At 42.9% G+C, this 24,764-nt stretch overlaps 1 protein-coding gene across 1 annotated transcript in view; it reads left to right on the forward strand.

Annotated features, from left to right (window-relative positions):
• The first annotated feature begins 19,970 nt into the window (after positions 1 to 19,970).
• Positions 19,971 to 24,764, forward strand: part of LOC124123135 (prolyl 4-hydroxylase subunit alpha-3-like) — a 35,994-nt gene continuing 31,200 nt past the window's right edge. The window contains exon 1 of the mRNA XM_046486407.2: positions 19,971 to 20,146. Coding sequence (XP_046342363.1) covers positions 19,971 to 20,146 — 176 coding nt within the window. The remainder of the gene's footprint in view (positions 20,147 to 24,764) is intronic.

Consider the following 24,764-nt stretch of genomic DNA (forward strand, 5'->3'; position numbering starts at 1 on the left):
CTGGCGTCATGGAGGTCGCCGCGGTCTGCTGGTGATGGAGTCGCTGTAACACATCCGGACATCTTCGTCATACATCTACATCTACATTGTTCACACCTCAAAGCAATACGTCATCAAACACTTCCAACATGGCTGACAATACAACGATTAGGGGGAATGACGACAGCTGGTTCATGTAATCAAGGACTGTGTATTCAATGTTTAAAATCTTTCTGTTACATCCAGTAGTTGTAACATTTTTCTGTGTATGGCTGGAGAGTGTTAACGTTTGATGGACTGAGCTTTATAAGATGATACTGTCAGTACAGTTGCTGTTTGGAAATGTGAGGATAATAAGATATTACATTGGTTTATGTCAGTCTGTTTTGTTGTTGTTTTACGCCGCACTCAGCAGTTGTCCAGCAATAAGATGGCGGAGTCTAATACAGACAGTCCAGTGGCTGACAAACATGAGCACCGATCTACACAACTGGAATACGATGACGTGCAAGAAGCAAGTCAAAACCCCCACGGGTCTATACTGATTTCACGAAACTCGTACAAGGATGTATGTATTGCCCTCGCTCTCGCTCGGGAGATGCAAGAATTCTGCGATCCGTTTCGTATAATCACTATGACACACTACAAACGTCATGCTCTTATAATACTCTCTATATCGCATATGTAAAGTATTAACCATTCCTATAAGTATTCAATCTTATAAACTTTTATATTCTTTCCATACATATCCATCAATATCAAGGCAGATATACCGATGACAGAGCGCCAGGCACATCCATAGATACATGCATGAGTGAGTTGGGTTTAACACCGCTTTCAACAGTATCCCAGTAATATCACGGTGTGTCAGCTTAATGTGGGCGCAGATACAAAGACTGACGGGAAGACAGACATACAGATAATTTACCTCAGGAGAGCTTTTTTCGAATCTCTTTATTTAGAAATTCATCAACTCTTCGTGATGCATCTAGAAGTTCTGAATCACTTCCACAGAAACCAAAGTTCAACAAATCACTCTTACTTAAATAAAAAATCGGATTCTCTACTTCTTCAAAAGAAAAATCACCATTAACAAGTTTCACTTAATCTTTCGAATGTTTCGTTCACAATGACAAATGCACGTGCATCGCCAGCACTTCCAAACAGATTAACCGCCAACAGTTAAGTCCGACCATTGTTGTGTTTGCGCGCTCTGTTCCTGTCTTTTCCATGTTTGAAGAGCCAACCTCCAACAGTCAACACCGCACTTTATATGGCGACTATTTCTTAAGTTGGATATGATCCTCAAAGTCACGATTAGTTTTGCCTCGGACGAACCCCACGTGGCAAACTAATTGTGACTTTGGGGACCATATCCTACACATAGCGATGATACCGGGTGTTCGCGAAAAGGTGAGAGTATTCTGCCCCACCAGTGGCACCCGTCACAAACACATGCTAAGGCAAGTCAACTGTTCACCTGAAAAAACACGGGAACATATGGTACAAGTCAAAATACATATGATACAGTTACAAGTTATACATATACATGTACACTGGAAATGTATTCACTACAAAGACGTATACGACCTTCGACCTTCGCGAGCGAGTTGAATGGTCCAGGTCCATTTGGAACGAAATGTAGAACAGGTGTTTAAGTTTCAGAATTTGGTAAAATACATGTAGGTTTGTTAAATATGATTATAAAACGAAAATTCAAAATGTCTTCGGAAATAAAATCATGCTTGAGGAGTAGAGCTGACTTGATGGGAAATGTGACGTAAGCAAGCTGAGACTGAGCATGTCGACACAAATTGCACCGATTACATCATACACAGAGCCTCTTTGTTCAAGCAGGAATATACAGGACATACTAAGTAACACTTCTCTGTGTGCTAATCACATGTTTGGATGGTATCAGCTCTGTGTTCTGAGATAAAGGGATGTAAGTACCTACCACAATTAAAAATACATGATGATAACAAAGTGAAAAAAATATACTCTCTGCTGGAATGTATATGATGCTTATTATACGATAGGGTGAGAATCTTAAAATGTAAGACTAGACGATAAAACTATTCATACATGTAGACATGTTCATTGTTCACAGTGGATTAGGTAATTGAACACCCTTCAGTTTCATATTCCACAGGTGTCTGTTTCATTCAGTAAGTTTTTGGACGCACTGATCTTTGTCCTGGTCAGGTGACACTGATGGAACGTTTGAAACACATATTTTACATCCACTGTTGCCGCGAGTCCAATGTCTACCTCGAACATTTCTACAGTCAACATCATCTAAAATGAACACATCTTTGTCGAGTTGTTATCCGTTCTGCGTCCTTACTTCAGCATCACCAAAACATCACTCAATAAGAAAGACGCATGCATTGGTATATTGTGTGAAACCCACACTTTGAGTCCTTCACGTGTTGAAAAAGCCGAAAACCAGTACAAACTGATTTCTGTCGCCTCTCCCCAGAGGATGATTTCTCGATATTGTCGTTTGATAACCGACTTCAATTTGGGAGAGACAATGTGCCAATACTTCCTTCATTGTACGGGTAGACGACCCAGTTTGGTGCTGGACTTGTAGTGTCTAATTTGTGTGATGATACGTCCGCGTATAGGTACTGGTGACTGGAGATTTGTCATCACTATAAATTAAATCAGTTGTTGAAAATACGAACGAGCACACAATGTATCGCACACGCCTGATGTCCAACTGTATCAATGGTGGCCCCATGTAGATAGGAGTTGATGCAGGCGAGTGATTCACAACTGCAGAAATGATGACATTTATTAATATTTGTGCGACGCATACCTTTAACTGTAACCAGCTCAGTTTCACAGCTGAAGCAAGGGCGAGCAAAGCCCATCAATCAATGCATGAGTACTGACCTTACAACATCTGAAGCTCCGACCCGTCCCTGCCTTTTGTCTTGATAACATCACAACAACACAGTTTAAACACACTGGTGGATCTGGTACTTTAGTCACTCTCAAGGAGTCGAAAAGTAGAGTTGCTTACTCAGCAAGTGGTGGAGTTTTATCTGTCAGATATTTAACCATCGGCGCAATACTGCATACACCCAAGGTTAGTATGTGATGTGTACTGTAACCTCGTACGTGGGTATTTGTATGTGTGTATGGGTATTTGTAGGTGTGTATGGGTATTTGTATGTGTGTATGGGTATTTGTATGTGTGTATGGGTATTTGTAGGTGCGTATCTGTTGTTTCCTTGTGTGTTGATGAACATGTGGTACCATGTAATTTTTTTTTTATATTTATTGAACAGGTCCGAGCAGGACTGTGTAGCCGGGTGGTGGTGCTAACTCTGAATGAGTTATAGCTACATAAGTGCCACCCACTTATAACCCCCTAGCATTCATTCTATACATATATACATTTTCATCTATTATCACCATCACTTCATTCTGTGTTCATTATATGTTGTCCTTGTCTGCAGTTTAATGTCAGCCAACTAACATCAACCTAGATACCCTTTTGCAGCCTCTGTGATTTCTCCAGCTTCGCCTGGACTTCCCCCTATCTATTTTTAGATATGACCACCACTTCATGTTACTGTGAAGCATCTTGACTTCCTTTAATACCTGTCAGATGCTACCTTTCTTCTGACTGGCCCTTTGGTCCACTTCTTTATTGAGGGAGAACTCTTCTTGCCAGGTGAGAAACATTTCAATATTCTTATCTCTTTCCATCCTGCTTTGGAAACAGATATATTCATAGAAAGGGTATCACAGCTTTTCATAAAAGTAAAATATATTTAATTGCATTATTATTTAATTTGTTATATCTAGATATTTGCCAGTTCACACATTTTGTGTTACATTAATTGAGCACATGGTCTTCAACCACGTGCTACCCCACTTATCCATATAAATTAATATTTTTCCTTTTTGGCTTAAATTAAATTATAATATTCTGCATGAACTCTTTATGGAGGGAGGACTCTTCTTTCCAGCTTCCCTCCCACCATCTACTTGACAGTAATAAACATCATCATCATCCAAGAACTGCCTCATGTTTTGACTAGCAGCCCAGTGGCTGGACAACAACATACCACGCCCGGCTACACGAGTGACTGAAAACCCAGGCCCACACACCTAGTAGGAGTTTCCTATTATTTGTCTTCTTTACGGATAAATGATTTCGGACTTCGGTAAAAATGACTATTCTTTATTTCAACGTTATGTCAGAGAACCGATGCCCAACTGCAGCATTCAACACTATGTAGTTTCACATTATTTCAGACAGCTGATGTCCAACTGCAGCATTAAACACTATGTAGTTTCACATTATTTCAGACAGCTGATGTCCAACTGCAGCATTCAACACTATGTAGTTTCACATTATTTCAGACAGCTGATGTCCAACTGCAGCATTCAACACTATGTAGTTTCACATTATTTCAGACAGCTGATGCCCATATGCGACAGCAGTATATCTTTCCTTAACACCAGGATTTAGATTTGTCCATGCCCACTTCAGACCACGTTCCCACAAGACAACAAATATGTGATGTAATATATAACTAAATTAGGCCCAGTGAGCGGACACTTGCAGAACGATGGCGAGTAGTGTCCACTTTAATCCTAGCATCTTGCTTGACGCTCTGAGTTTGCTGTTGTGGATGCTTACTTTAAAATAAAAACACGATTTGAGCTCGTATGAATTGTAAGTTATGAGTATATTGAGTTTAGAAGATGCTCGGTGTTTCTAAAAGTGTCACTATATAAAAGTCTTAGCTATTCTGTCCTTAAAAGCGCGATGAAGTGTATTGATGTCCAACATCCCCTATGCTTTGGGTGAAGATCATGTGCCGTTATGCTTTGTATGAAGATCGTGTTCCATCATGTTTGTGGTTGAAGATCATGTGCCTCTATGCGTTCTGTGATTATGCCATGCTGCTGCGCTAATGTGTACCAAAAGTTTTGAATGTCACATGCACAGCTATTGGCCACAACTGCAAGTTTTACATGAAGATCATCACTGCATATTTGGCATGAAGATCACAACCGCATCCTTCACAATCCTACAATTGTACAATCGCCTGTGCTTTTGGCAGAGATTTCTTCTGAATAATGACAGTGTTTCTTTTTTCACGAAGATCGCCACATCATCTCATTCTCTCTTGGGCCATTTTGATTTCTATTTAAATAAATATTGAATAATTATATACACATTTGTCCGTCTTCATTTACTTGTTCCTTCCTTGGATCCGACACCGACAGCATCGCTGGTGTCCAACTGCAGCAGTAATGACACTTAATTTCATATTTATTCCAGAAAACTGATGGCCCACTTCAGAAATAATGGAACTATGTAGTTTTAAATATATTCCAGGTAACTGTTTGTTTCTTGTTCTAACTGCGACAATAATCACCCTGTTCAATATCATAGGTATTTCCACACAGCTGATGACTACTGCAGTAATAATGACCGATCGTGATAAACATATATAGTGTGAGGTTGTTCCCGGTATTGGACACCTTCACCTTCGCAACGGTCCCCAGTTTGTACCTGCACGTGGGATCATAGACTGTGACGCGTGATGCGATTTCCATTGTAACCTGACATTTTGTTGTCAAGGAAACGTCTTGTGTTGCATCTTCTGTGGGCGTGGAGGCCTTACAATATGTATTTATATTATGCATGTAGCATTATGGATACAGGTAAATATCGCCCCATTTGGTTACTATACTCTCTACCGGGTATGTGTGGTGTCAGTGATAAGTGTCCGAAAAAGTTATAATCTCCTACCCCGCATAGATTAATCAGTTATAGCAGTCAATTCATACGTAAACTATTCGATTAACAGTGCTACTACAGGTTCAAGGCATTAGAAATAGTTATCGAAATGCGCGGTATTTCTAATTAGCATGTGAATAGGAGAAAGTGACTTTATAATCCCTTTTAATCAAAACTGTCAATAAACTCAAAATCATATCTATCGGAGACACCCCAAGAGACAGGGAGTTGTAACCGTGGTTGTGTTGGCCGATAGTGGAGTTGGCGATCTACTGCCCAAATAATCACAGCTGTGGGGGGTGAGGCTTATGACTTTTATTTTATTGGTAGGTACGAGTGTACGTACTTAATTCAGTCTGAAACAATGAAAGTACAACATAAGCAAATGTAACATAGTAATAAATATATAAAATCTGTTATAGTTACTCTTTAAATTTCTAAAATATAGATATCACCTCCATTAAATGAATAGCACTTACTTTACATTACACAATACATCAGCCGTATCCGTACAATACATCAATACACAGATACAATATATATTGATATGATAATAGAGTGATAATGAACATTACATACCAGATAGGTTAAACCTGAAGTGGTAATACCGTAACGATGATTGTACGGTGAACGTTGCCACTGAGAAATCTGCATAATAAAGAAATACAAATGCAGAATGCTATATACAAGTGATAGCCTATGGTAAAATAGTGTATAAAAATATATAGTACAACAGCCACTCATATCAGACACACAACACTCATACACTTGCACTTACCAACATACATCAAGCATACAGACATACATTTACTTTCCATTACTGTCCAGAGGGGTTATATTACTTAGTTTATATATATATATATTTAGGTTTTGTGTTTAATACTGTTTTATACAGATAATAATAACTCACTGTACTGTGAGTTCATCAAGAACTATAAATATATATACAAGATGCATTATGTTTCTAACAAATCAAATTAAGAATGCATTCTACAATATATATTACTTCTAATCGCAATAATTAGAAAACATCCATATATACAACATCATAAAAAGATAATCAACTAACCTTAAATATGAATAAATCCATTCACAAATCCATTTCCTCACATAAGAAATGAATGTATATGGTCTTTCCTTGAGGTGACAAATAGCAACTGATTTTCTAAAATTCAACACCAAACATTGCTGTAGCTATGGCCAGCTTGGCCTATCAACAAGACAATAGACTGGGCCGGGGCGCTGGGGCAAAGAGTGCTGTAAGTCAAAAGCATGCAGTGTGACAATTAGTGGAAGTTAGACTGAGAGTAAGCTTACTTAATGTTACAGAGCTATAGAATGAATGTTTAAGGTATAAAATACTAAGGTATAAAACATAACTAATATTATAGCTAATATATTCTTATAATGTAAATATCGTAATAAACTTATCAGTTAAAATGGTAACAAGGCCATATAACCTTACTACCTACTAATAAATCTTAACTAAAAGTTATGTACATAAGGACTCGAGCCTGCCACAGAGTTACCAAGGTTTATTCATCATTATATTTACTATAATTTAAAATACTTTAGTGTCACATGTTTGAGAGAAAAGGACATCCACACAAGAATTATATATATATACTTCGCTGTGTGCTCGTAATACTTAGCATCGCTGTTCTCCGCTTCCTAGTGCTTCACACAGGTGGTACATCTGAATGTGTTATGTGCAGATGCACGTAGCACGACAACCATTTGCTTTTCGTCAGTCTACAGGCAAGGGAATATTGCTTTTATCAAAACATAATTTAATGTGTTTCCACCATTCTCTCCATACCCTTGTATACAGACCGCCTCCGTGGTCTTGTGGTAGAGCGTCCGCCCGGAGAGCGGAAGGTCCAGGGTTCGATCCCGGGCCGCGTCATACAAAAAGACGTTAAGAGATTGTACTTGTTGTTACCCTGTCTGGCGCTCGGCATTAAGGGGCTAAAACAAGGACTGGTCGGCTCGGAGTCAGTATACTGTGTCTGAGTGGGGTATTCATGTTAAACTGCGGCATGGTATCTCAGTGAGCTAGCACTATAAATCGGCATCAGTCCGGGCTAGTACAAGCAGCCACACACACACATACACGTGCATGCACGTCGCTATATAAGTGCAATAATCTTCGACGCGACGTTAAACCCAATTTCACCTCACCTCACCTCACCTTGTATGCATGTGTATGCTGCTAAATCTTATTGCTCATGTCAGTGACCGATTTCAACCATAGGTTTGGGTGTTCTCATATCTCGTGTATCACAAAACACTTGACTGTTTCTCCTTCCTAATCTAACCTTATAACAATTCAGATCATAACCACCATCTAATACACAACAGATGATGTCAAGACATATTTTATTTGGTTTTATTGTCCGTGGCCAGTGTATATAACAGGACCGTTTCCTGATGTAAGGAATGTAACACCCGGTTGATCTTCCAGTTGTCCTACTCCTACTCAAATAAGAGGACTGTATGCATTCGTCAGTCTGTTAACAGAGGTTTTACATTTAATATTTTGAATAAGACAGTTAAACGACAGTTGTGACAGGGATGTCAGTATGGTAGCTGTAACAGCCTTTGTCGACAAGCGTTGCGTGCATCACTAGGTTATTTGAACGGCAGTAGCCTTGCAGAATGTTACCATACTTTGGGGATTTCTGTTGCCAGTCACGGACGTAATTCACACTCTGCCACACTGACACCGTATCAAAGTTATTTGTGTGCCGATTACATAACTCTTACTGACAGGGTGGAGAAGTGGGGTGGTAGTTCACGCGAAACGGACGACACTGTCTGGGTCTGCTGGGTTGGCCTTTGATATCGCCTCCAAACATACACATAATAGAATGAAACATTAAACGATGATACACATCAGGATCGCGGAGAAAGAAAAAAAGATTCGTTCTTGTTGTATATCAAGGCACCAATTCATCTCTTTGCTCACGACTTTTTGTTAATATACTGAGTCAAATTAAAAACTTCACATTTTTAAAAGAAATCCCATATAAGATATACAACGGACAAATATATCAGAGAAGGTAATTTTTAATCATTAATGTCCAAAGAAGGATTTTAATTAACGGTGGTAACCATAATTTGTTCCAAGCACCTACGGTATTCGGTAATAACATCAACTGTTTAAATCATAAGTCCCAAGCACGAGAATCTGATGGCACACAAGTTCAGTAGCGTGTATGGCCACCATGTGCGTTGACAACTGTCACACAACGCCTCAGCATGGACCTTGTGATGCTTGTGAACACATGATTGGGAAGACGACGCCATTGTTGCTGCAAAATGGTGCCAAGATCTTGCAAATTCTGTGGTTGGTTCTGGAGAGTGCGCAGACTTCTGCCAAGAGCATCCCAGACGTGTTCGATAGGATTGAGGTCGGGTGACGGCCAGTCCATGACGTTGACTCCCGCATTCTGAAGGAAATTCCTTGTCAAGATTGCTGTGTTGGGTCTGGCATTGTCGTGTTGGAAGATCAAACCGGGTCCATGTGCTGCCATAAAAGGCAGAAGTTCTGGTGACAGTACCTGGTCGCCACGGATGACAAGAAGCCTGGAACATGCATTGCCACAGAAAGCACCCCACACCATGACACTTCCGCCTCGAAATCTGTCAACTTCCTGTACACAACACTGGGCGTAACGTTCACGACGGCGCCTCCACACCCTCGCCCTACCATCAGCAAATCGAAGATTAAATCGGCATTCATCACTGAAGACGACTTGAGTCCATAGTAAGTGTCGCTGTGCCCACAATTGACGTTGACGTCTGTGTAATTGAGTCAGAATCTGCCCGCAGTATGACCGTCGTGCTTGAAGGTGAGCAGTTCTCAGACGGCTTCGAACAGTTTGCACACTCAGTCTTCCCCTAAACAGTTCATTTCTAGTTGATGTAGCCGTCAAAAATCGGCTACGGAGGTGACGTAAGACAATCTGACGATCCTCTGCATGTGACGTCACACGTGGTCGACCTGGACGAGGGCGATCAGCGGTGGTACCCGTTTGCTGAAGACGCGTCTGTAAATCATAAACAGTCCGTCGACTACAACCCATCGTCTTTGCGACTTCAGCTACGGACGTTCCCGTCTGCAACATGCCGATGGCACGTTCACGTTGCACATTTGAAAGTCGTGGCATGACAAATGGCCGTAAAGACTTTTGTTTTCTTGTGTTTTTCTTTTTTTTGTTAATGACTGCTAACAAGTATGGCTGAAAACACGTGCGGTTTTATGGCCACGTGACCAGTTGCACGTGAAAAACCACTTTTGCCACTATAGTGCTGTGCACATGATTTTGATCGATTCACCTGCACAAAAAACGAGTGTTATCTGAAGACAATACGTGGTCATTACTGTTTAAATACACAATAAGGGCCCACAATGATAACTGGTCAAAATGTTAAAATTTTAGGATTGTGAAGTTTTTAATTTGGTTCAGTATAATTGGTTCAGTAGGTATGTACGAGTATATAGATCTCTGCAACTCTAAAGGCTTAATGTCGTTTGAAGAATTTAAGAAGAAATATAATCATGTTTAAGGTCCTTATTTAGACTTAGAAAAGGTTATTAGGAATATTCCCAGAGCTTTGAGAGACATCCGTTGATACTTTCCACGTAAGCCAGAACACCGATATTAATAAAGTGTTGCTGAATTTACTATCACCCTCAAAAGGTTGCAATTTTTTTTACGATATACAGTCAAAAGCGCAAACTGTACCAGCAGTTTGTAAAAAAGGGAAAATATTACTGCTATTATACAGCCTGAGAGGTTCTATTCACTAATTGTAGAAATTTAATAGACACAAAGTTGCTCGCTTTTTAATACAAGTATAATCACCAAAATAGTACATACTAAAATGAATTACAAAAGGTGAAAATGATAGATAAAACGTGTGTACTCTCTGTGAGACTGAATCGGAGAAAAGAACACACCTGTGTTTCCTGCGTGCAAGACGTTTTGGAATGATCTGACTGTTTGAGAGACATCTTGATATCGATGTTATTATCAACGAATTTGCAATACTACTGGGAATTAACACCGGTTATAATTTTCTTACAAACCTAACTTGGATGTATATTGAACAACAAAAGTTCCTGTGACATTGAATAAGATTTAATGCAAAGTTATGTTTTTACCAAATCTGAAACAAATTCCGTTTGCAACAGATAAAAGACTCCTGAAAGTGTTCAAATGGTTTAATTTGCCATACTGACTTCAGAAAATGCGTGATTTCATGAACATGCCAAAATGTCAATTCACAAATCAATAGCGTGTGTCCACCTCTGGTTGCGATGCAAGCAACACATCTTCGTTTCATGGAATGGACCAGGCGTCGCACAAAGTCCTGAGGGATATCTGTCCATATCTGCTGGAGCATGTTTCGAAGTGTATTTTAGTGTATTTTTCAAACAAAAAAATTTGAACACTTAAAATGAGTCTTTTATCTAGGTAATTTTTGTCAAAGTTTCTAAAATTTAACATTACCACGTCCGGAAAAATGAAAATGACGATATAAAAACAAAGCAGATGACAATAAAACCGATCGCTCAAACGCATCACGGCAACGGCCATGGTTACCCGATGCACGTAAGTTCCGTGCAAATTGACATGCACGTGCGTTCCCCCATTTCTTGCCCTATAAAAATCCAAAAGTGGTTCAAAAGTTAAAAACACGACTTTTGAATGAACATGTAATCTTGGGAAAAGCGCACGTGCTTTCGGCTCAGGCTTCGGTCGTGTTGTGAAGTACACACAAGCCTCTGACTTTATGACTCGCCCAGATCATCTCCTATCGCCGCATCGCCCTGGTCCCCTCTGACGAGTTATGTATCCTCGATGTGTCAGGGAATTCAAAGTTAGGAGAAATTAACAACAAATCTAAATGTACATGTTCAGGAAACACGTGTCACATCTTTCAGTGCGCCAGGTAATTTGTGTCTAGTTACGTTATCTTGTAGCCCAGGTAACACTTGTCATGTCATGTCATACTTTCTGGTAGCCGAGGTAACAGGTGTCATATCACACGTTCTGGTAACTCAGGTAACAGGTGTCATGTCACACGTTCTGGTAACTCAGGTAACAGGTGCCATTTCACACGTTCTGGTAGCCGAGGTAACAGGTGCCATGTCACACGTTCTGGTAGCCGAGGTAACAGGTATCATATCACACGTTCTGGTAACTCAGGTAACAGGTGCCATGTCACACGTTCTGGTAGCCAAGGTAACAGGTGTCATGTCACACGTTCTGGTAGCTCAGGTAACAGGTGCCATATCATACGTTCTGGTAACTCAGGTAACAGGTGCCATATCACACGTTCTGGTAACTCAGGTAACAGGTGCCATATCACACGTTCTGGTAACTCAGGTAACAGGTGCCATGTCACACGTTCCTGTAACTCAGGTAACAGGTGTCATATCACACGTTCTGGTAACTCAGGTAACAGGTGCCATATCACACGTTCTGGTAACTCAGGTAACAGGTGCCATGTCACACGTTCTGGTAGCTCAGGTAACAGGTGCCATGTCACACGTTCTGGTAGCCGAGGTAACAGGTGCCATGCTACATCATCATGTCAGATCAAGTCATATCTGTTGTTTTACGCCGCTCTAAGCAACATTCCAGGAATATGACGACGGCCTGTAAATTATCGCATCTGGACCATCTGGTCTGACCCGATCTGTCATCCATTTGTCGCCTCTTCCCACAACCCATGAAACGGCACAAGATGGGGTTCACGGAAGCTCTCGTAAAATACTCGTCCTCAACACACGCTGGTTCACCTGTTGCCCGGCAGGGTACGAATGGAGGGGTTTCCAGGCCCCAGGCCGCTATATGTAGTCACTATCATGGCGGCCTGTTGCCCGGCAGGGTACGAATGGAGGGGTTTCCAGGCCCCAGGCCGCTATATGTAGTCACTATCATGGCGGCCTGTTGCCCGGCAGGGTACGAATGGAGGGGTTTCCAGGCCCCAGGCCGCTATATGTAGGCACTATCATGGCGGCCTGTTGCCCTGCAGGATACGAATGGAGGGGTTTCCAGGCCCCAGGCCGCTATATGTAGGCACTATCATGGCGGCCTGTTGCCCGGCAGGGTACGAATGGAGGGGTTTCCAGGCCCCAGGTCGCTATATGTAGGCACTATCATGGCGGCCTGTTGCCCGGCAGGGTACGAATGGAGGGGTTTCCAGGCCCCAGGTCGCTATATGTAGGCACTATCATGGCGGCCTGTTGCCCGGCAGGGTACGAATGGAGGGGTTGCCAGGCCCCAGGCCGCTATATGTAGGCACTATCATGGCGGCCTGTTGCCCTGCAGGATACGAATGGAGGGGTTTCCAGGCCCCAGGCCGCTATATGTAGGCACTATCATGGCGGCCTGTTGCCCGGCAGGGTACGAATGGAGGGGTTTCCAGGCCCCAGGTCGCTATATGTAGGCACTATCATGGCGGCCTGTTGCCCGGCAGGGTACGAATGGAGGGGTTGCCAGGCCCCAGGCCGCTATATGTAGGCACTATCATGGCGGCCTGTTGCCCTGCAGGGTACGAATGGAGGGGTTTTCCAGGCCCCAGGCCGCTATATGTAGGCACTATCATGGCGGCCTGTTGCCCTGCAGGGTACGAATGGAGGGGTTTTCCAGGCCCCAGGCCGCTATATGTAGGCACTATCATGGCGGCCTGTAAGGAATCCAGTTTGGGTGAGGCAAACCAGTGACATAGATCGCATTCGGAGTAAGACGACAAGCAGATACACTCCACGACTTGAGCATCCATTGAAAGCCCTGGGCCCAGATACACTCAAAGACTTGAGCATCCATTGAAAGCTCTGGATCCCGATAACTCCACAACTTGAGCATACACTGAAAGTCCAGATCCAGATATACTCCACGATTTGAGCATACTCAATGCCCATCCCACTCCATGTCCCGTCCACACAATGAACAACCTACTCAATGCCCCGTCCACTCAATGTCTCACCCACTCCTTGCCCCACCCACTCAATGCCCCACCTACTCCATGTCTCACCCACTCCTTGCCCCACCCACTCAATGCCCCACCTACTCCATGTCTCACCCACTCCATGCCCCACCCACTCAATGCCCCACCCACTCAATGCCCCACCTACTCCATGTCTCACCTACTCCATGTCTCACCAACTCCATGCCCCACCCACTCAATGTCCCGTCCACTCAATGCCCAACCTACTCCATGTCTCATCCACTCCATGCCCCACCCACTCAATGCCCCACCCACTCAATGCCCCACCTACTCCATGTCTCACCCACTCCATGCCCCACCCACTCAATGTCCCGTCCACACAATGTGCCACCCACTCAATGCCCCACCAACTCCATGCGCCACCCACTCAATGCCCCACCCACTCAATGCCCCACCTACTCCATGTCTCACCAACTCCATGCCCCACCCACTCAATGTCCCGTCCACTCAATGCCCCACCCACTCCATGCCCCACCCACTCAATGCCCCACCTACCCCATGTCTCACAAACTCCATGCCCCACCCACTCAATGCCCCACCTACTCCATGTCTCACCAACTCCATGCCCCACCCACTCAATGTCCCGTCCACTCAATGCCCCACCTACTCCATGTCTCACCAACTCCATGCCCCACCCACTCCATGCCCCACCCACTCCATGCCCCACCCACTCAATGCCCCACCCACTCCATGTCTCACCCACTCAATGCCCCACCCACTCAATGCCCCGTCCACTCAATGCCCCACCTACCCCATGTCTCACCAACTCCATGCCCCACCCACTCAATGTCCCGTCCACTCAATGCCCCACCCACTCCATGTCCCGTCCACTCCTTGCCCCACCCACTCAATGCCCCACCCACTCCATGTCTCACCCAATCCATGCCCCACCCACTCAATGCCCCGTCCACTCAATGCCCCACCCACTCAATGCCCCACCTACCCTATGTCTCACCAACTCCATGCCCCACCCACTCAATGTCCCGTCCACTCAATGCCCCACCCACTCCATGTCCCGTCCACTCAATGCCCCATCTATTCCATGTCTCATCCACTCCATGCCCCACCCACTCAATGCCCCGTCCACTCAATGCCCCACCTACCCCATGTCTCACCAACTCCATGCCCCACCCACTCAATGTCCCGTCCACTCAATGCCCCACCCACTCAATGCCCCACCTACCCCATGTCTCACCCACTCCATGCCCCACCCACTACATGTCTTACCCACTCAATGTCCCGTCCTCACAATGTGCCACCCACTCTCAATGCCCCATCCACTCCATACCCCACCCACTGAATGCCCCGCCCACACCATGTCCCACCCACTGAATGCCCCGCCCACTACATGTCTCACCCACTCCATGCCCCACCCACTCAATGTCCCGTCCACACAATGTGCCACCCACTCAATGGCCCACCCACACCATGTCCCACCCACTGAATGCCCCACCCTCCCAATGGCCAGTGCTCCCGGTACGGGACTGATGTCGGTGGGAGACGCCTATATCGATGCTGGTATTCAACCTTGTAGAATATCACCCCCTCGTTAATATTGGGTTTAGTAATAAGTGGAAATAAACAGCATGATTTCCCCCTCGCCACTGAGTAGAGTCAATAAGACGGCTGATGTTATTGCCCGCCGTGAAAAGACTCCAGTAAAGCCCTTGTGGCCAGGACAAAGGAGTATCAGGCTTACGAACCGAAGCAGGCAATAATGCAGTAGCAATGTTTCGCACACAAAGATTTACTGCATTGCACACGAGGGAACGGTACTGTCGATTCTTTCAAAACAAGATTATGGATATAAGCTCAATAATGGGCTGAAGACCCCCGAGTGTTGTGTTCAAATAGCTTGTTCTCAGTATACAATGCTGTGTTAGTCGTACAGGAGGATATATCTAATGTATCTCACCCTTGCTGTGAGAGGCTGTGTTAGTCGTACAGTAGGATATATCTAATGTATCTCACCCTTGCTGTGAGAGGCTGTGTTAGTCGTACAGTAGGATATATCTAATGTATCTCACCCTTGCTGTGAGAGGCTGTGTTGGTCTTACAGTAGGATATATCTAATGTATTTCACCCTTGCTGTGAGAGGCTGTGTTAGTCGTACTGTAGGATATATCTAATGTATCTCACCCTTGCTGTGAGAGGCCGTGTTGGTTGTACAGTAGGATATATCTAATGTATCTCACCCTTGCTGTGAGAGGCTGTGTTAGTCGTACAGTAGGATATATCTAATGCATTTCACCCTTGCTGTGAGAGGCTGTGTTAGTCTTACAGTAGGATATATCTAATGTATCTCACCCTTGCTGTGAGAGGCTGTGTTGGTCTTACAGTAGGATATATCTAATGTATTTCACCCTTGCTGTGAGAGGCTGTGTTGGTCTTACAGTAGGATATATCTAATGTATTTCACCCTTGCTGTGAGAGGCCGTGTTAGTCGTGCAGGAGGATATATCTAATGTATCTCACCCTTGCTGTGAGAGGCTGTGTTACACGTACAGTAGGATATATCTAATGTTTTCACCCTTGCTGTGAGAGACTGTGTTGGTCGTACAGAAGGATATATCTAATGCATTTCATGCTTCCTTGTTTATATATAACTCTGTGTGTGGATGCTTTATCGTAGATCTGTGCGTGTAATATACGCGAGTAGTGGTACAGCGGTGGCGTTAAAAAGAGGGGCGGGCGGTACCCTATCAGCATGCCGTGTCGTCTGCTACTTGTCAATCATACTTTGCGCTAAGCAGATGGCTGGACAAGACACTGAATCTCTCTCAGTCTTCACATGATTTATGCCAAGAAGACGACGACACCAAGAAGCTAGGCAATATCAGCGCGGGGAGTGTGATAAGTCAAAACTCCTCACAGCTCGCTCCGGGGAATAGTTTATTTTGCGATTTCATCAATAGCAAAGATATTCGACCCCCGAAAAGAAATTGCGGACTTGCATGTCCTAACAACTTGAAAGTGTGGCACAGAGATGAGGGTGTCTTAAGGACTGTATCTTTAATTTGTCGGGACCTACTTCTACCTGGATGTTTGAGTGGTTGTGTTGAACTAATCAATGTCGTCTACCCGCATGGGAAACTATTTGCAGGTTTGAACGATAGGCGTGGGAAGTTCTCACATTTTGTGTTTTGAGTTTCATCGTTGCGGAATATTCAACTATTGAAGGAAAGTAGCAGATTGGGTGTGAACTCGAAAGGTTCCTGTTGACACTAGCTTGTCAATGTACAGAAATAGTCCACCTTTAACCGCCGTCTGTTGATTAACGGACGGATAAGGGTTTTAGGAAAGGAACATTCCAATATACAATATGCTGTTTATAAGTATATGTAACCACTTTGGCAAATATTTGCTGTAAACGATACGCTCCCACAAACCAACCCTTCACCAGCGTATACCGGCATTCACGATTTGCGACGGAAGATTTCACCTGTGATGAACTGCTGAATGAAGGTTTCATCTGTGATCAACTACTGAAGGAAGGATTCACATGTGATCAACTACTGAAGGAAGGATTCATCTGTGATCAACTACTGAAGGAAGGTTTCATCTGTGATCAACTACTGAAGGAAGGATTCATCTGTGATCAACTACTGAAGGAAGGTTTCATCTGTGATCAACTACTGAAGGAAGGTTTCACATGTGATCAACTACTGAAGGAAGGTTTCATCTGTGATCAACTACTGAAGGAAGGATTCATCTGTGATCAACTACTGAAGGAAGGTTTCTTCTGTGATCAACTGCTGAAGGAAGGTTTCACATGTGATCAGCTACTGAAGGAAGGTTTCATCTGTGATCAACTACTGAAGGAAGGTTTCACATGTGATCAACTACTGAAGGAAGGTTTCATCTGTGATCAACTACTGAAGGAAGGTTTCATCTGTGATCAACTACTGAAGGAAGGTTTCATCTGTGATCAACTACTGAAGGAAGGATTCATCTGTGATCAACTACTGAAGGAAGGTTTCATCTGTGATCAACTACTGAAGGAAGGATTCATCTGTGATCAACTACAGAAGGAAGGTTTCATCTGTGATCAACTGCTGAAGGAAGGATTCATCTGTGATCAACTACTGAAGGAAGGTTTCATCTGTGATCAACTACTAAAGGAAGGTTTCATCTGTCTTCAACTACTGAAGGAAGGTTTCACATGTAATCAACTACTGAAGGAAGGTTTCACATGTGATCAACTACTGAAGGAAGGTTTCACGTATGATCAACTACTGAAGGAAGGTTTCACATGTGATCAACTACTGAAGGAAGGTTTCACATGTGATCAACTACTGAAGGAAGGTTTCACATGTGATCAACTACTGAAGGAAGGTTTCACATGTGATCAACTACTGAAGGAAGGTTTCACGTATGATCAACTACTGAAGGAAGGTTTCACATGTAATCAACTACTGAAGGAAGGTTTCACATGTAATCAACTACTGAAGGAAGGTTTCACGTGTGATCAACTACTGAAGGAAGGTTTCACATGTGATCAACTACTGAAGGAAGGTTTCACATGTGATCAGCTACTGAAGGAAGGTTTCACGTGTGATCAGCTACTGAAGGAAGGTTTCACATGTGATCAACTACTGAAGGAAGGTTTCACGTGTAATCAACTACTGAAGGAAGGTTTCACATGTGATCAACTACTGAAGGAAGGTTTCACATGTAATCAACTACTGAAGGAAGGTTTCACGTGTGATCAAGGAAGGAAAGCCCATGAAGTGCCTCGTCCACACTAACTCGCGCTGCATGTAACAACCCGTGAATATAACAAGTCGTGGATATAACAACCCGTGAATATAACAAGTCGTGGCTATAACAACCCGTGAATATAACACGTCGTGGATATAACAACCCGTGAATATAACAAGTCGTGGATATAACAACCCGTGAATATAACAAGTCGTGGCTATAACAACCCGTGAATATAACACGTCGTGGATATAACAACCCGTGAATATAACAAGTCGTGGATATAACAACCCGTGAATATAACAAATCGTCGCTATAACAAACCGTGAATATAACACGTCGTGGATATAACAACCCATGAATATAACAAGTCGTGGATATAACAACCCGTGAATATAACAAGTCGTGGCTATAACAAACCGTGAATATAACACGTCGTGGCTATAACAAACCGTGAATATAACACGTCGTGGATATAACAACCCATGAATATAACAAGTCGTGGATATAACAACCCGTGAATATAACAAGTCGTGGCTATAACAAACCGTGAATATAACACGTCGTGGCTATAACAAACCGTGAATATAACACGTCGTGGATATAACAACCCATGAATATAACAAGTCGTGGATATAACAACCCGTGAATATAACACGTCGTGGATATAACAACCCATGAATATAACAAGTCGTGGATATAACAACCCGTGAATATAACAAGTCGTGGATATAACAACCCATGAATATAACAAGTCGTGGATATAACAACCCGTGGATATAACAACCCGTGAATTTTACAAGTCGTGAACCTTCAGCAGCTCGGTGTAGAACCTAAAGCAGTTCGGTGTAGAACCTAAAGCAGCTCGGTGTAGAACCTAAAGCAGCTCGGTGAAGAACCTAAAGCAGCTCGGTGTAGAACCTTCAGCAGCTCGGTGTAGAACCTAAAGCAGCTCGGTGTAGAACCTAAAGCAGCTCGGTGTAGAACCTAAAGCAACTCGGTGTAGAACCTAAAGCAACTCGGTGTAGAACCTTCAGCAGCTCGGTGTAGAACCTAAAGCAGCTCGGTGTAGAACCTTCAGCAGCTCGGTGTAGAACCTAAAGCAGCTCGGTGTAGAACCTAAAGCAACTCGGTGTAGAACCTAAAGCAACTCGGTGTAGAACCTAAAGCAACTCGGTGTAGAACCTTCAGCAGCTCGGTGTAGAACCTAAAGCAGCTCGGTGTAGAACCTTCAGCAACTCGGTGTAGAACCTAAAGCAGCTCGGTGTAGAACCTAAAGCAGCTCGGTGTAGAACCTAAAGCAACTCGGTGTAGAACCTAAAGCAACTCGGTGTAGAACCTAAAGCAGCTCGGTGTAGAACCTAAAGCAGCTCGGTGTAGAACCTAAAGCAACTCGGTGTAGAACCTAAAGCAACTCGGTGTAGAACCTAAAGCAACTCGGTGTAGAACCTTCAGTAACTCGAGTAGAACCCCCTTCAGTTCGAGTACAACTATGGTGTGTTCCCCGGTGTTGTTGTGTGTGGTGTGGTCGGGGCTGGTGGGGGTCGGGGCAGATGTCTACACCTCCTCAGCCCAGCTCCAGAAACTCATGGACACCGAGAGGCAGCTCCTGCTCTTCCTGGAGAAACTGTACACTCGCTTCTCCGAAGACGATCCAGCTCACAGAAGGTGAGTTCACAAGGTTATTTGTAGATGTTATTGTCAATATTGAGGTAGTGTGATTATTCTGTTAATTTCTGAAGCAATCCGAACTTAAATCACGTACACACTCACTCACTCACTCACTCACTCACCCGGTACGCTGAGAGATGGACAGAGTATATTGTACCACTCCACATCCACGGAACCTGGGAGTGGTCTGGTACATCTGATTGACATCGTCAGAGATATAGAGGATATTTCACGAGACATATGGAATATCCTATTTATTGTATACTTTTTTTATGAAAATTATTTATCATACGTTTAGATATGATTATATACAAAATCAACTTTAACAAAATATATTCTTCAAAACTAGGAGACCGCTGCTGGAAGCGAAAGAATACACGCTGGTCAAGTAACAAAAATGACGCTTTGCGAAACGAGTCTCGATTGACGAGTTAAATTGGGAATTTACAGCTTATAACGAAACATTTTCGAGAGAATAACAAACAGCAAGAAGTGATATTAACTCAATAAATGACCATCTCTCAATATTTTGCCTTGTCAATGTGGAACTAACGTAAAAAGGACGTCAACAGTTTGTGTATGGGCTAGACACTTACGATAAAGGGAGACAATTTAAGGGGAGGTGACTCCTGTATGACAAGTGTTATGTTCACTGCAGTGAAATATTAAGTGTTATGTTCACTGCAATGTAAATATCACTTTTCTTCAGAAAACTCTTTCACGCTGAAGTATATAATATTTCCTGTTTGTAACCGCTATGTCACGGCACCACTTTCATTGTTCCACTGAAGCGTGAGGTGGACTGATTTACAATTGTACGGCCATGTATGTGTCTGTCTGAATGTATCATGACGACAAGGTTGACAAAGACATGTCCGTGTTACGACGACACGGATGACAAGGATGAATATATGAAACCATTAACCTTTCTCATCAAAGTAAGTTTCCTACTGTAAATGTCCGTGTTTCCTTCAACTTGTCACATCAGAAAGTCCGGTATGTAAGCAACACCGGCGGGACACATTCACAACAGTCCTTTGTCGTCGGGGATTTGGGAACGCCAGGGAAATATGGAAGCGTATAATCTGCCTTTGTCTCTGATGACACACCTATTCTGTAAAGTAAAATACACTGTGTCCTTGTTGTCCCAGGTAGATGTTATTGGCCACTGTATATCAGCCCATACCTTGTCCCAGGTAGATGTTATTGGCCATTGTATATCAGTCCATACATTGTCCCAGGTAGATGTCATGTGCCATTGTATATCAATCCATACCTTGTCCCAAGTAGATGACATTGGCCATTGTATATCAGACATGCCTTATCCCAGGTAGATGTTATTGGCCATTGTATATCAATCCATGCCTTATCCAAAGTAGATGTCATTGGCCATTGTATATCAGACATGCGTTATCCCAAGTAGATGACATCGGCCATTGTATATCAATCGATGTCTTGTCCCGGGTAGATGTCATTGGCCATTGTATATAAGTCCATGCCTTATCATCTAGGTGCAGCTCCAGCCTTTCAGCGTCTACATTTCACAACTTTTCAGGTACATTCGACCATGCTTTTCTTCCAAACAGCGTCATACGACTCTTGCTCAGAAGTGTGTTTGATCTAGGTTATAACATTCAAGGCCCCAAAAGGTTTTAGGGTGGACAAGTGGGGGACATAACCTGTCAGTGACAAGAATGTCCGAAGCTATTCCCTCTTTTGACTTATACCATATGTCCCCGTGTGTTTTCCATGCCTTTGCATGTGTTTGTGGCGGCTGCGACCGGTGGTGCAGGATGCACTATTTGTATACTGATTTAAAAGCATGTTCTCCTGACACAGATGGAATGGTACGATCGACCCTGTTTCTTCTGAATATGGAAAGGGTTCTTCCGCTTTTATTTAAATAGTTTGACACAGTGAATACTCAATGATTGCCTCTCCTCAAGCGTCTGTTGTATAATCACATACAGTGTACATCGTAGATCAGTAAACATGGCTCATACAGGTTCAGTGTCTGTATTGCCTTTGTCTCTTGGTAGGGGAGATCGTATTGTCATGTGAGGTAAATATTAAGTATGCCCTTGAGCGATACAATTATCTCAGTGTGATCTAGCCATCCTGTCAACATTGACGCGCGTGCCTAGCTGTGGTACCAGGGCACCGTCACACACCTGCAGGCGAGCACTGTGTCCACGGTATCAGACATTTTGCCCGGTCGGGTTAAGCTGATCTCAGTATTGCTGACTACTGGTCTTGGCTATGTGAGTGAGTGAGTGTGGTTTTACGCCGCTTTTAGCAATATTCCAGCAATATCACAGCGGGGACACCAGACATGGGCTTCACACATAGTTTCCATGTGGGGAATCGAACCCGGGGTTTTCAGCGTGACGAGCGAACGTATAAACCACTAGGCTACCCGATCGCCCCCTTCGTATCCCTTCACGTTATATTCAGCATGTAGTATACCTACACTTTATATTCAGCATGTAGTATACCTTCACGTTATATTCAGCATGTAGTATACCTTCACGTTATATTCAGCATGTAGTATACCTTCACGTTATATTCAGCATGTAGTATACATTCACGTTATATTCAGCATGTAGTATACCTTCACGTTATATTCAGCATGTAGTATACCTTCACGTTATATTCAGCATGTAGTATACCTTCACGTTATATTCTGCATGTAGTATACCTTCACGTTATATTCAGCATGTAGTATACCTTCACGTTATATTCTGCATGTAGTATACCTTCACGTTATATTTAGCATGATAGATAGATTGTCTTTATTTCCTCCAGTACTGAAGATACATTATATAATATACATCGTAGATACTTGAATTAGATTAAAACTAAACAAAGAAGTTACATGTCATGGTGAAGGAGCTATGAACAAGTGTTGCCACTTGTTAACGTAATGAGAGACTAGTATCATAGTTTCGCCCCATATCTCAAGCTCAAGGTCTTTCATGCAATCAGGCAGCCCACCTAAGAGGAAAGACATGATAACATCATCATCATCTGACCAAAGGTCAACAAAGGAATTCGCATCTGTGATATCAAAGATATTTTCGAACATTTCATTTCTTTCTTGCATATTTATAGTACATGACATAAAAATGTGTTTGACTATGTCATGGGCTACAGTTCCGCAGTGACATTCTCGCGATTCTATCTTGGAGCATCCTATTTTGACCATATTAGACAGAACATAGAACTTTGAAGGAAATCGTAATGAAAGTTGCCAAATCCTGTGTTGACCTTCTGATCTGATACCAGTATATCTTAACAGGTCCTGTCGGTCACACATTTGTTTCAATAGCCTAACAGAGTCTACATTTCTTATCTTTTCATTCACAAGACTAGTCCATTTACATTTACTGGGAACATTACAATTATCTATGTAATCATTCAAGACATGGAAAAGATCGTATTTATGTACAAGGCGCAGCATGTTAAAACAGGGAGATTTATAACATCTTTTATCAAAGTCTGGTTGACATTTGTATTGCCCAAGTCTGCCAATAAACAGTTGTTTGAAATAGAAGTCGCAGCTAGATCGACACAGTTTACCAAAAAAGAGCAGAGCTTGTTTATCAATGTATGCCTGAATGGTAATAAGATCTAGACTATCCAATACAACTTCGCTTGATGTAAGTCTTGGTAGACCCTGTACTTTTTTACTGAAGTAGCGCTGTGGTATTTCCAGCAATTCATACTCTCTACCAGTAAGTTGCCCCCATACATTGCATCCATATAAGGCACATGGCAAGATAACTCTCTGTAGTATTCGCACAGCTGCAATTGGGTTCAACCCACCGAAATACAAGCCATTGTTATGATTTACATTAATAAGTCTTTTCAGTTTTTCACATGCAATACGCGAGCGTTCGAGTGTTGAGATACTGTCACTTAGGCATACACCAGCATACGTAACAAAATGTTTGTGTGGCAATTCTATCCTTCCACAGGAAACATGAGGGTCGGGTACATTATATTTACAATGCGAAAATACTACGACTGCACTTTTATTCACATTATAAACCAGACGCCATCTACACGCATAGTTGTGAGCAATATCTAGCAGGTTTTGCAGTGCTGATGGAGAGCTACTGACAATGGTTGTATCGTCTGCTAGCAGTTGACCTGGATAGTGACCCCAAGGTAAGCGGAGGCCGTAGCCAGAGCAATCAAGCTTGCAAATGAGATCATTGATATACACTGTGAAGAGCCAGGCGGATAATACACGTCCTTGACCAACACCTTGATAGATAGAAAATACATCTGAGTTGTAGCCTGCGTATGTAACATATGATTGCATGGACGAGTAGGCATTACGCAAAAGACGCCATGTTTTACCAGTTATACCCATGTCATATAACTTAACGAATAAGCCATCAAGCCATACTCTATCAAATGCCTTTGCGTTATCAAGAAATGCACAATAAACAACTGATTTTCTTTCCGTATAGTATGCAATGTTTTCGAGGAGGCTGAAGCAGGCTGTTTCAGCCCCTGCATTTTTGCGAAATCCGAATTGTAACGGATGCGGAAAAACACACTTTCTGTTTACCCACTTTTCAATTCTGAAGAGCAGGAGGCGTTCAAA

This window comes from Haliotis rufescens, unplaced genomic scaffold, assembly GCF_023055435.1.
Source record: "Haliotis rufescens isolate VD_foot unplaced genomic scaffold, xgHalRufe1.0.p SCAF_78, whole genome shotgun sequence".
NCBI lineage: Eukaryota > Metazoa > Mollusca > Gastropoda > Lepetellida > Haliotidae > Haliotis > Haliotis rufescens.